The 13,615-nt window shown below is 32.3% G+C and overlaps 1 protein-coding gene across 1 annotated transcript in view; it reads right to left on the reverse strand.

The window, feature by feature from the left end:
- Positions 1 to 277: 277 nt before the first annotated feature.
- Positions 278 to 13,615, reverse strand: part of LOC140437476 (uncharacterized) — a 411,556-nt gene continuing 398,218 nt past the window's right edge. The window contains exon 3 of the mRNA XM_072527026.1: positions 278 to 880. Coding sequence (XP_072383127.1) covers positions 465 to 880 — 416 coding nt within the window. The 3' untranslated portion in view covers positions 278 to 464. The remainder of the gene's footprint in view (positions 881 to 13,615) is intronic.

Below are 13,615 nucleotides of genomic sequence, written 5' to 3' on the forward strand. Positions count from 1 at the left end.
ACCTTAACCTACTTATTTAGTAAATATGTTCCTAACATTTGTCAATTTAATTTTATTTACTTGGAAACTCAATTTGTTAGTTTTGTTAATTATGTATTTACTAAATAAATATTTCGTTTTTATTATTTTATATTTTTATTTTGTTATTTTTTCTAATAATTTGATGTACATTTTTATACTTTATATAAAGTAGAAGTTAAACCAATTTTATTTCGAAAAACATCTAAACTGTTCGAATTTTAATCACTCTCTTAATATACATACCCTGTATATACTTCTGTATATTTAATTTTTAATTATAAAAATTTTAGGGTCAAATGATATTTTACCACAATGAAATAGTATTTAAATTATTTAAATAGTTCAGCAATATGAAAAAATATTAAAGATTAGAGCACCAAGTAACACAAATTCTCACTTCATTTGGCTTTTTGTTTACACCTGCTTATAACAGGTAACAACTTTTACAATATAAAAACAAATAAAAATACTGTTAAATAAAATGGACTTTTTGTTGTTCCACCGCTTTCAACGATGTTAACGCCTGGTGGACTACCTTGTTTTACCGTAATAGGAGTTGGTCTATACTCTGCGGGACAGGGCAAATCCCGTACAGGAATTGACATCAGAAAGACTTTACCGCTGTCCGCTTCATTATCCTTATCGAAGTAATCATCTTGATCGAAGTTTTCTTCTATGGAGTTCGAGAAGACGGATGGTGAGCAAACCAGATTTTCGACCACTTCTGTGGTAGCCGTGGTCCTGTCGTTATTCATTGAGCATTGCAGTTCCTCCAAAGAATTGCGAATGTGAGATTGAGCTGTCTTATCGTGGAGTACGTACATCCAGTCCAGACGGCAATCGCAACTAAATCGATTCCCTGAAATAAAAAAAGAGATTAAAATAATATGTCATATATTTTTAATAGAAGTGTACAATAATAGCAATATACAATACAAGTAAGGAGTGTGGGATTAGTAATAAACGTAGGTTTCTTTATATTTTTATGAACTCTATTATTTAAGAATATCACATGATAGATACAGTTATGACACAAAGTGCCATCATTGATATTTATGACAATTAACATTAAACATAAAACAAATGTGCTATCTAAAATAAAACATAAAACTAATAGTATAATACTTAGAGCTAAATATATGACATCTTCCTCTTTTTAATTTTTTTTAACATAGAGAGAAAATAACAATACTTGGGTTGTGTGTTAAGAGGTGAAATATATGAATTACTCCAAATCATATTGGAAGGTGAATTTCAGATCAAAAGATCAGCCGGAAGACGCCAGAACTCGTGGCTAGAAAACCTAAGGAGATGGTTTAACCGCTCATCCACAGAAATCTCTCGTGCAGCAGTTTCCAAAGCTACAATTGCCATTTGGACCGCCAACCTTCGAAATGAGACGGCGCAATAAGAAGAAGATACATATTGTTGAAATTTATTCGGTTGCTTAATTACCCTTTCCTTGTTACTCATGCGTGGAGCCAAATTAATTATATATAGTTCAGCTCAACAGGCCTCAAAGGCCTAAGGCTTCAACGGTTTTCTTCCATTTCTTTCTATCTTGTGCTAAGTTTTTCCAATCTTGTATCCTCAGCGACTTCAGATCTTCTTTTGCCGACTCCAGCCATTTTCTTCTTTTGTACCACCCTCCGTGTTTATTAATTCATTGGGAACTCTTCCTTCCTTCATTCTTGCTATATGTCCGAGCCATCTTATTCTTTGAAATTTAGCGAGTTTTGTTATTTTTGGTTGCCCATATATTTGCATTATTTCTTCATTTGTTCTTCTTCGCTAGATGTTCCCCTCTTTTACACCTCCGTATATTCTTCTAAGAATTTTTCATTCCCATCTATCTAATTTTACTTCCATATCTTTATTTAGTGTCCAGGTCTCGCTAGCATAGTGTACTGTAGGTCGTATAACTGTTGTATATATTCGTATTTTTTCTGTTCTGGATATTATCTTTGATCTCAGTATCTTAGTCAGGCTCCCAGCACTCTTACTACCTTTGGCCATTTTTTTTATAATTTCTTGGTTCTCTTCGTTCCTATTTGTTAGTGTCACTCCTATGTAATCGAATTGGCTAACAACTTCAAGGTTATATTCTTTACTTGGGCTTTGTATCTTAAAGGACTGTCCTAGATGATTTTCGTTTCCCCTCATCACCATATATTTTGTTTTTTCTTCGTTTATTTCTAACCCATATTCCCTGGCTATTCTCTGTATTCTAGTAAAGATTTCTCTTAATTCTGCAGGTCTCCTTGTTATTAAGGTAACATCATCTGCATACGCATTGATGCCTGTGATGATCCAAAGGGATGAGGAGCCAAATTAATTACTTGTTGATAATTACATTTTATTATTAGCTTCGGTCCTTTATTATTAGCTTCGTTTTATGTTTGCCCATTTCGATCCCTGGCACTGTTATTCACTACATCATTTCCAGCACTTCTTCGCTTAATTTATTTCTTGAGTGTTTTAAAAGTGTCCTGTTTCTTCGAATCATATTGCTATTTTATTTTTCTACCATGTAAGATTTAGGGAAGTTTTTAACCTTGAATATAATTCTAAATGGTCACCAGGTTGATTCCTCTCCCATTACAATATTTTTATTATTCTAAATTCATTTCTGTTCTGTGTCGTTCAGTCATAATACTGCTTATATATATTTTTTTTATTTCCGTTCTTATTTCTTTCACAAACGTCGTCAATGTTCTCTGATTCCAGCAGATCTTCTTTTATTGAATGAAAGCTTTGTTCACAATCTTCTGCTTTTTAACAGCTTAGATAAAGATTTATCTGTTTCTAATACTGGCGTGTTTCCATATTCTAATAATGCTATATTCAAATCTTCACATTTTCTTAACATATTTTTAAATATTTGCACTGCCCTTTTTCTTAGTCCGTTTGACCAAAGGTAACATGGACTGAAGCTGCAAAATTTAAAATTGCAGTTTTCGCAAAATTCCTACCTCCAGAAAATACCTCCAATGTGATTCCACACCATGAGAATATTATTTTAAAACATTGCGCTACTATTTCAACAGTTTTATGCTTTACAGGAATTACCTCCAACTTTTAAGATGGACTTTCTGCTTTTTCATGTGTCATCTCCTCTAAGAAGGTTGGCAATCATCATGGCAATTCGCACTTTCGATACCGCTACTCTAAAGAGGTCAGCAGAAGTACAGTTAAACCAAGCTCTCAAATTGTTTAACCAGGAGATGCGTCTTCTTCCGCGACTCCTTCTACCCTGTATTCTTCCTTGTATTATTAATTGCAACAAGTTATAACGCTCGCCCCTCATGATATGTTCTAGATATTGCAGTTTTCTGACTTTAATTGTATTTAAAACCTCTTTATCTTTTCCCATTCTTCTCAACACCTCGACATTCGTGACTCTATCCACCCAACTTATTCTTAATATCCTTCTGTAGGCCCATAACTCGAAGGCTTCTAATATGTACGAAACATATTTCTTTAATGTCCAAGCCTCCAACCCATAAAATAATACGGAGAACACGAAGCATCTCAGAAGACTTGTCTTTAAAGAAACTGAAATGTCCCTGCTACAGAGTACTTTTTTCAGTTTGTTGAAAGAATTTCTTGCCTGTCCTATTCTTACTTTAATCTCTTCTGTGTACTCATTATTTTCGTTAATTATTGTACTCAGATATTTATATTTTTCAACTTTAATTTGTTCTCCATGTATAGTTATGTTTTCTTGGCACTGTTGGACTTTTGTAATTACCATAAATTGTGTCTTTTTGTGTTTAGGGACAGTCCGTTTTCTTCACTGACTTCTACCACTCTGTCAACCATTTGTTGTAAATCCTCACGACATTCATATAATACATGCATATAATCTAAAAATGTGCTTTCGAAAGAAGTGAGGTTACGAATATTGGAAATGCTGTCAGGATTATAGAATAAAAATTACAATGAAAGTACTCACCCCAAGAGAATATTGCAGACTATAAAATGAAGCTTATTATAATTCCTACCTTCTTTTATAAATTTTAATTATAAACAAAAAATAATCCCACCATTAAAGGTGATTGACAGAAAGTAGGAAGGGACTGCATGAAGTTAGCACAAATGTTATAGGATGTTCATATATGATGAAATTAGCTTTTCTGTCAACATAGAACAGAATATTTAGTCTACCGGATAGAAAGATAGAGGGCGAATATTTATTCTACGAGACAGAAAGTGAGGGAAAAAAAGATAAAGGGTGCCAACTACTTTTTGAAAAAAAAAATAGTAAAAACGAAGCTGGAGGTTAAGAAATTAATAAATTAATAAAGAAATTAAAATAAAATAATTATTTAAATGTAAATTAATAAAGACGTGACGTTTATAACGTTACAAGTTTTAAATGATTTTGATATATTACTTTGTGTTCACAATTTACATTCGACTTTTATCATTGTTATTTTTAGTACTACGACGAATTCTTTTATTGCTCGAAGGTGGATCATAGTCAGATCAGGCCTGTCACTAGAACCGTAAGCTATCTTAAATCCACAAAGATGTAATGGTAATTTGTGCTGTCGTTATTTCTAAATTTTTTTTGATGTAAGATATACATTTATAATCATTGATAGATATGCTGCTCAAAAAGCTTGTTTGGTCATATACGATGATATTGTCAGCATAATGTTCTAGCCATTCGTGAAAAATTAAGAATGTATGCCCTAATAAGGACGAAAATCCGTATAAAGTTAAAGCTAATTAGTTCAGTATGTTTCCGTTTTTGTATAGAGCGCACAACATTTCTGTATTCCATTATTTAGACACAGTGTTGTTTTTGCCATACCTGTGTCAGAATCAAGAAATAAACGTTTAAATGTTGTAGTTACAGGTAAATAACCTTTTAAAATGAAAACAAAGTAAATATGTAATATAATTAAGCTACTTCCTAGTAATAAGTTTTTGTTTGATTTAAAAATAGTTAAGTAAGAATTTTTATATGTTGGTCATCAGTATTTTTGAAGTTATACTTCTATACGCCCGCTCCACATTGGAAATTTGTATGGGAGTGAATCTGTGAAATCATTACATATGTAAGATAATGAGTAAGAGAAAGACAGAAGATATATTTTCTCTCTACTTCTCTCTTGAATATAAAAATGTTCCTTTTTTATATATAATTTAATATTATATATATTATACAAAGATATATATACATATAATATTATAAATATATAATAAAATATTTATTAATATTATTATTTGTGTGATATGTTTTGTATTATTTATTAAATGTTCATAATTATATTAGTCTTTTGTATTTCATAATAATAATCTCAATAAATCACTGTATGACCCAGAACTGTCAATTTTGAAATAAGTTTGTGTCATGTCCTCGGTAGTATAGTAGTCAGTATCCCCGCCTGTCACGCGGGAGACCGGGGTTCGATTCCCAGGCGGGGAGGACTTTTTTATTAATATTATTACATGGTAAATTAAACATATATGCGTAAGTAGAAAAGTTATGTATATTATTGTCATTTTTAAATACTTATGAATATTGCATTTTAATTTGTATTCTATTATTATATTGAATTATGTTGCACTGTATTGTAGTGTATTTTTTTATGTATATTATTATCATTTTTAAATACTTATGAATATTGCATTTTAATTTGTATTGTATTAATATATTAATAACAAAATAAACAATGAATTTTACTGCAGAATATGTGTAAAAAAATTGTTGCATTCAACTCCTTTCATACATACATGAAAATAAAAATGCTGTTGTGAATTTATTAAAAGGTTCAATATTAATAACACTTACGGATTTAATTTATTTCTTTATTTATATTAACTTATCTGACAATAATTTATATATATCCGTACGTAACAAATTCGCTAGCGCGGGTCTTGAGAATTAACTGTCCCTTCCAAATAAAGTTCCGTTATTATATACCAGTGCCGTTATCTCGAAAACTCTAAAACCTTCGATGGCGAAACGGTAAAGGCAAACTGGATTTCCCTCGCATCGGTTCTGGAAGGTCGCTCAGGTAAATCGAAGTCTCTCGTAAATTCTAAAACATATTAGAATAAAAACATGTTTACAGGTTAAAACTATGACTCATATTTTTACGTAACAATACTTATACATTTTCATCAAAATATTGATTGAATCCTTTATTTACTATACTCTTATTACAGGTCAAAAGTTGTTTATTAATTGTTAGTAAGTTGTTATTAATTATGTTTCATGTTCTGCTATATCTTACCTATAGCATTACATATGTAGTGATTGTGCAGATTGACTCCCAAATAAATTTGTAACGGCGAATGCGTGTATAGAAGTGTAACTTCCACCGACAGTCCCACTGTTCTGCCACACCTGTTTTTTTTAACGTACCTATAAGCTTTTTATGATAAACTTCTAGTAAAAATTTACAGAACACATCTAACGTTCATCTATCTGTGTCCATATTATTTCTAAATCCGATTTGCGTGTCAACAATTTCGTAAGTAAGAGTTTCCCCAATTCTGTTGTGTATAATTTTGGAGAATGTTTTAAGTATGTAACCCATTAAAGTTATTAAACACATCGAACCTGCAATGATATAATGGACTTTAAAGTTCGCGTTCGTGTAAAGTTATTATATAATTATTAAGACGTTAATTACTTCTAGAACTTTACCTGCTTTAATCAGATAGGTATGTACTACAAGTATAAACAACATGGTGCCACAAAACTAATACAAGCGCTAGAAAATTTGACATAATAATTATCAGTAAGAACAAAGTTTGGCCGTATCTAATGCAATCAGCGCCAGCATGACTGTAAACTGGGGGTAGACATTTGACAAATGATCGATTATGGAATGAAATTTCAAACCACTCAAAATCAGACACTTTGCTACACACACTCGCTAGAAAGCATTAGGTTGAGTTTTTTGTTTCGTAATAAAATCATATTTTAAAAATGAAAATGTGACGAAATGATTAAAAAAAAGATAGTATTTAAAATATTTGTTTTAAAGCAAAGTTTTATTACTTTTTTCTCTACAGTAAAATGCTGAGGCGAGCGTCACTCACCTAGCGCCACAAGATGGCGTCGTCATGGGTAGCGTCTCGATCAATTGGACTCTTGTATCATATAATTTTTACTATAGACATTAAATAAGAACTAAAAAATGTAAGAATATCTGTCACTAAAAGATTCAATTCGCAACGATTGTCAAAATGTGAAAATACTCATAAAATATTATCCGAATAATAACATTGAATCATCTGTTTAAATTTTTATAATAATTCTCATTTTAAAATAATTTCATATAAATCAAATTATTATTTTTCGACATATGATTGAGAAGCGACTGAATGTAAATTAGTATCCATAAAAAAAGTCCTAATAATTTTGGGAAAAGCTCTTCTATTACATGAGACTACCTAGGTGAAACTTGATTTTCACAAAGTATGGAAAGTGTATCGGTATTGAGATATTTTCAAGTAACTATTTGTCAGAAGGGAACATTTTTTCTGCGTCCAATATTTATGAGTTAGATCTAAAATTAATAACATATATATACCCTGCAAGTAGTTTGTATTTTTATAACTATGTACTTCAGTCGTCAGAGACGAAAATGATACTGAATCTCTAAAAATCATACGAACAAACTAAATTTTGCGGAAAATGTCAATTTTAGGAGGCCAAAATTTTAGGCTTTCTCCTAAAACCCACCTAGTAGAGAGGGAAAACGGATAAAAATCGATTTACCAAGAATAAGTACGCCATGGAAGAGAAAGTTTTAAATAAAAAATGTAGCTCAGATAATTTTGAAGAAAAATGTTTATTATAAAATCAATTCAGACGGTATCATCTCGACGGTAAAAATTCGAAATTTTTTGATCCGAGTATTCTATCGACAAAAACTAAGATGCGTTTTAAAGGTAAAAAATATTTACCTTTAATTTATTTAAATAAACTTATTTGTTATCAAAATGCCACAGAAATAAACGTGGCACGATTTTAGATAATTTTTATAATTCTTATGAGATCAATACAATTTATACCCTTTATTAACCGGCCTTTAAGTTTCGATAAATAGAGTCTAATCTTTGAAACCAATAACATAAAATTTTAGCTTTAAGTTATGGCAACAAATATGAGGCATTTAAAATATGCTTATAAACAATGAATTTTCATATTACAACCGATCTAAAAGATTTAAAATTGCTCTATTTTAATTAAAGTAGTACATTTTTTAAAACCACCTATTTTCTGCTACAAATTACACTCAAAACTATCTACCTTGAGGCATTTCCCGTGACGTTCGATCTTTTGTAATGTAAAAGTTTAAATTCTGCATTTTTTGGTAATATTTCAAATTCCTCATATTTGTTGCCACCACTAGTATGCTATAGGTCAGAGCTTCCCAAACTTATTTGTACTGTGACGCCCTTGGGACTTTGCTATTTTTTGAGACGCCCCTTCAACCCAACCCCCAATAATACTTACCAACATTTATATTTTTTATTAAAAATTAAGAATCAAATCAAAACATAGGCACAAAAAAAATGTATGTTTATTTATGTAACTGTCTGGTTAATGTGGGGGATGTGCTTCCTTTTTTGAGCACAGCTTATGAAACCGGGGCTCCAGTTTAGACATTGCCACTCTCATTTCTTTTTTTAAGTTTATGTTTGACCTCTACTTGTTTTTAATTACTGCAACTGTAGAAAATCTTGTTTCGCACAAGTACGAAGTCGCAAATGGTAATAAAACCTCAAATGCAGCAGTGCTGATGGCATGATATTCATGAGAAAGTGAGCTCCAAAATTTAAACAGTTTGTCCTTGTCGCATTAAAGCTATATGCTGGAATTACAGGACAATTCTGTCAGTTATTTTTTGTCCTCTGTTGAAAGTGTCGTTGGCGTGAATGAGAAGAAAGGGTTTCTAACCCAGTCATATTTCTTCATATCTTCGGGAAAATATTTCTCAAAGTGTTCGCTGAATAATAACATGTGTTGTGTAAACATATTTTTTTAAGAGGGATCAAGTATTTCTATTGATTTTTCTTGCCTAAGAGCAACTACTTCTGAAACACAGTAATTTTATTTGCCAATTGTAGGATATGAGTATTGTTTCCCTTTAAAGACTCATTAAGATTAATTTAATCTTGTTTTTAACGTGCGAGTACGTTGCCTTTGGACAGCCAACGAGAGTTGCAATAATAAATTAACGAGGTGTGCTTGGCTCCCATATCTTCACAAAGTTCATGGAAAAGTTTTGATTTCACTGGTCGTCTTTTAATATAGTTCACCACTTTAATAATAATATCCACCACAACACGTAATTCAGGAGTAACGTTCTTTGCTGCTAGGGCCTCTCTATGTATGACACAATGTGTGCATTTTACATTTGGAGCCTTGGTTTTGATGAGAGCTTGTAGTCCTCCATACTGTCCAGACATCGCTCGGGCACCATCCGTACACACGCCTACACAGTTATCCCAGTTAATATTATTTTGAGTCATATATGAGTTTAAAATCTCGAATAAATCAGCAGGTTTACAATTTTCACATATTTTTCTGCAAAATAAGAAATCCTCACATATATTCGTTTCTTGTATGTATTGTACACAACATATCAATTTAGCACCATCATTACTATCAGTCGCCTCGTCAAGTTGAATGACAAATAAACCTGAAAGTTTTCCCACAATTTGATCATTAATATCTTCTGCCATGTCGTGAATATGGCGACTAACGGTATTGTTTGAAAGAGATATATTTTTTATTCCTTTAGCTGGCGATTCTCCAATCAGCACTGTTACCATATTATCAACCGCTGCAGGAAAGATCAGTGCCTCAGCGATCGTATGTGGTTTTTTACATTGGGAACATGGTAAGCTACCATGTAAGAGGTAAGCAATGCTTTGATAGGAATTAATGCTTTTGAAACCATAGCCGTGGTCTGATGTTTTAGCTCTCGCAATTTTCTTACAAGAAAGGCTCTTGGCTTACCTTGTAAATGACTGTAAGTTCATTTCAAATCCCGTTTTAGTTTATTAGGAAGCATACTTTCAGCCGCCAACACTTTGTGACAAACAATACATTGTTGAAGTTCTACATTCACTTTAGTAATGCAGGTAAATCCGGAATCCAGATATTGGTCGTCATATTTCCTATATTTCTTCTTTTTACTTAAATTAACATTACTGCCCTCGCCTGATTCTTCACTTCGTTTTCTATTATTTTGAATGTAAGTATCCATTGTTGATAGCAAAAAACTCCACGGGCATAATAAAACAAAACAAAATCTTGACTAAATAACATAACACACGCGACAGTAATTTGCCACATTTTACAAAAACCACATTTTATAGGATATTAAGAAAACTTAATTTTTATTATCAGCGCAGGTTAAGAAACGCCCCTTAATTAGACAGAGAAGGCATTGTAATGTGGCGTCGAGAATATATTTAACAGATAAGGACTGATAGAAAAGAGAACCGCAAAATTTATTATCTGGATGAGACATGGTTAAACGCTGGGCATAAAAAATCTGAAATATGGGTAGACACTACAGTCAAACCGTCTAAACAATCTTTTTTGGATGGATTAACTACGAGATTCAAAAATCCTTCAAGTAATTTATTACATTCTACATATTTTAAATTCCAAAACTTACATACTTTAAATTTTTAGGTAAAGACTTATTATTTGTCACATTACCAGCGAGAATGGGTCCACTGTGCATTGCAGTCGAATAAGTCTGGTGATTACCATCTTTTAAAAATCTTTTAAAAATGATACAATATCATTGTTCCTGAAAACGCACCGTACCATTCTCATAAAATAGAGACAATACCAACAAGTGCATCTAAAAAAGCAATATCGAGAATTAACCCCGAAAAAATATAAAATTTAATGAACATATATGCTTAAAATACACCTTCTTACAGTCGTAAAAAAAGCACAAAATTTTTTATGATAAATACGTAATTGATAAAAAGGCAAAACAACCTAGAATAAACTGGTATTGAGACTTCCTCTGTATCAATCTGGTCAAATTTTAAATTTTATATTTTAAATTTTAAAATTGCAGGAAAAAAACACCAACTTCTCATTTTTAGATGTCATAAATCTATTTTATAACTCAATTTCATTAATTACGCTAGAAATATGAACAAACTGCATTTTACATGGCCAAGAAAAAGTAGAAAAGAGAATGTGGCGGCTGGACGACATAAATAAAACACATGTTGAACCACCCATTATAATCGTTGATAATACTGACCTTATTATCCAGTTCATCAGAATAATGTTCAAAACTAGCCGAGATCTCGATCTCTGCCATATATTTACGAACTAACCGTTTTGCAATATTTACACTTTTTGAAATCGTACAAATAACTGCAACAAAAATTATAAATAAAACTTATATTTTTTGGAAACACCTGTATCCCTAGAAAGATAATCATATTGTGATGTACATAAAAGATAATCATGCGTAAAATTGACGCATGCCAATATGTCGAGGTTTATACATTAATTTGAATAAACTGTACGGCAATTTAATATTTACTCACATATACAAATAATAAATAATACAAAGAATTTATTTATATTATATTTATTTATTAAAAAAAATCAAAAACTAAACTTCTGTTATACATTAACAAAATTTGGGAACATTCTTCCTTACACCATAAAACTTACTTTTTACTATAATAATAAGAAATTTTGTATTATAAAAGAAATAATAAATATATCTTATATATAATAGGAATATAGTTACATAAAAATTCGTTACAAACAGTTTTTACACATATCAATATTATGCTCTCGACAACTTTTAAACATTTTTTGCACGATGCATTTGCCTTTCGCCTTATTTTTGAAGGGCAATAAGTACAGTAAATGCGTTTCTTCGTTACTGGCTCTTGAATGTCGTTTTCTGATGTACCAGGCTCTTCTTGCGATATCATAGTAGATATATTGTCGCGCAAATATCTCTTCAAAGTAGGAGCTTCTAAACGCTTACGCATAAACGACGATGACAGTGCCTTGCTAAGGCTGTTCATGAAATTTTTGCGATTTAGAGCCTTTTCACCTTTGCTGGTAACATTGTGGCTGTAGATTATATAAGCGTTTATGCAGGCAATGTTTATCATTCCATACAATAAAGCCATAGGCCATCTGTTAGTCTTCCTATTACAGGACATAAGAGAACACATTTGGTCTAGTGTGTCGACTCCGCCTTTTGTCTGATTATAATACATAATTATTTCCGGTTTACCAGTAATTTCATTGATGGTAGCATCCTCATCACAAGATGATAATAAGTAAACCATCTTAGTTGGCTTCGGTTTATAGGAGACCAATGTCAGAGGTCCGTCAAAACAAAACATCGATGTACCCACTGGCCTAGAGCGACTGTTTTTCAGTTCTTCCGGTATTTCGCGTTTATTTGATCGCACGGTTCCCACAATAGTCAATTTATACGGTTCTTGGAGTAAGTTTTTTGCCAAAGGGATTGAGGTAAACCTATCACACGTAATATTACGACAACTACCATGCACAGGCTTTGATAACTCCTTCACGTAGTATTCACCGAGGGGTACACCATTGGTCTGGGTTCCTCTTCCCAAATAAGGTATTCCATTTATCATATACTTTGTAACACTATCACACATCATGAGGATTTTTATGCCATACTTACTTGGCTTGTTTGGAATATACATCCTAAACGGACATCGCCCTCTAAAGCCAAGTAACTGTTCATCTATCGTCAAGTCAGCCCCTGGAGTATAATTACGTGTGCATTGATAGATAAACATATCCCATATTTTTCGAATAGGAGTAAATACATCGTTTTCTCGTAGTGTGGGCCGTATAGTTTTGTCATCCATTCTAATGCATCGTATCAAAAAATCAAAACGATCACGACTCATCACAGATACGTACACCATCGATGAAGATCGATCAAACAGCTCATCGGTGGACATATGGTTGTCTTTTCTCACTGCCGTCATTACCAGAATACCAAATAAAGCTCGGATTTCATCGTCATTCGTGTCACAAAATGTAGCACCTGTCATAGATTCCCGACGTTTCAGTGATATCTCTGCATTTGTCCATTTTATTATTTCCGTAATCATCTCGTCCGTAAAAAACAAGTTGAAGTATAAGATGGGGTCAAATATATTACGGCACATGCGCGTGGGACCTCTTTATGATCTAACAATATTCTGTGCTAAAACTCGGCTACGCCTCGTGGACTTCGAAGTCGACCAGCAATGTTTATTCTTACCTCTAATAATTCTTTGTGGTAAGACTAAGATTCGGTCGGAAGAAGAACCCGGTTAAGAGACTGGTTGTTCAACAATGCCTTGTTCATCTAAGATTTCATTTCCACTTGGCGTCGGCTGTTCATCTCTCATCTCAGCTTCAAAAGCTTCTTCTATGTCGCTCTGCACATCATCTTCACTTTCGTGGTCTGCTACTTCACTACCGGAATCCTCACTAGGAAGATCATCATAACTTTGTAAAAGAGCGGCCAGGATACGATCATCTAAATTTCTACTTGCCATTCTAGTATACTATAGTCACAATACCTAT

Source organism: Diabrotica undecimpunctata, chromosome 3 (assembly GCF_040954645.1).
Source record: "Diabrotica undecimpunctata isolate CICGRU chromosome 3, icDiaUnde3, whole genome shotgun sequence".
Classification (NCBI taxonomy): domain Eukaryota; kingdom Metazoa; phylum Arthropoda; class Insecta; order Coleoptera; family Chrysomelidae; genus Diabrotica; species Diabrotica undecimpunctata.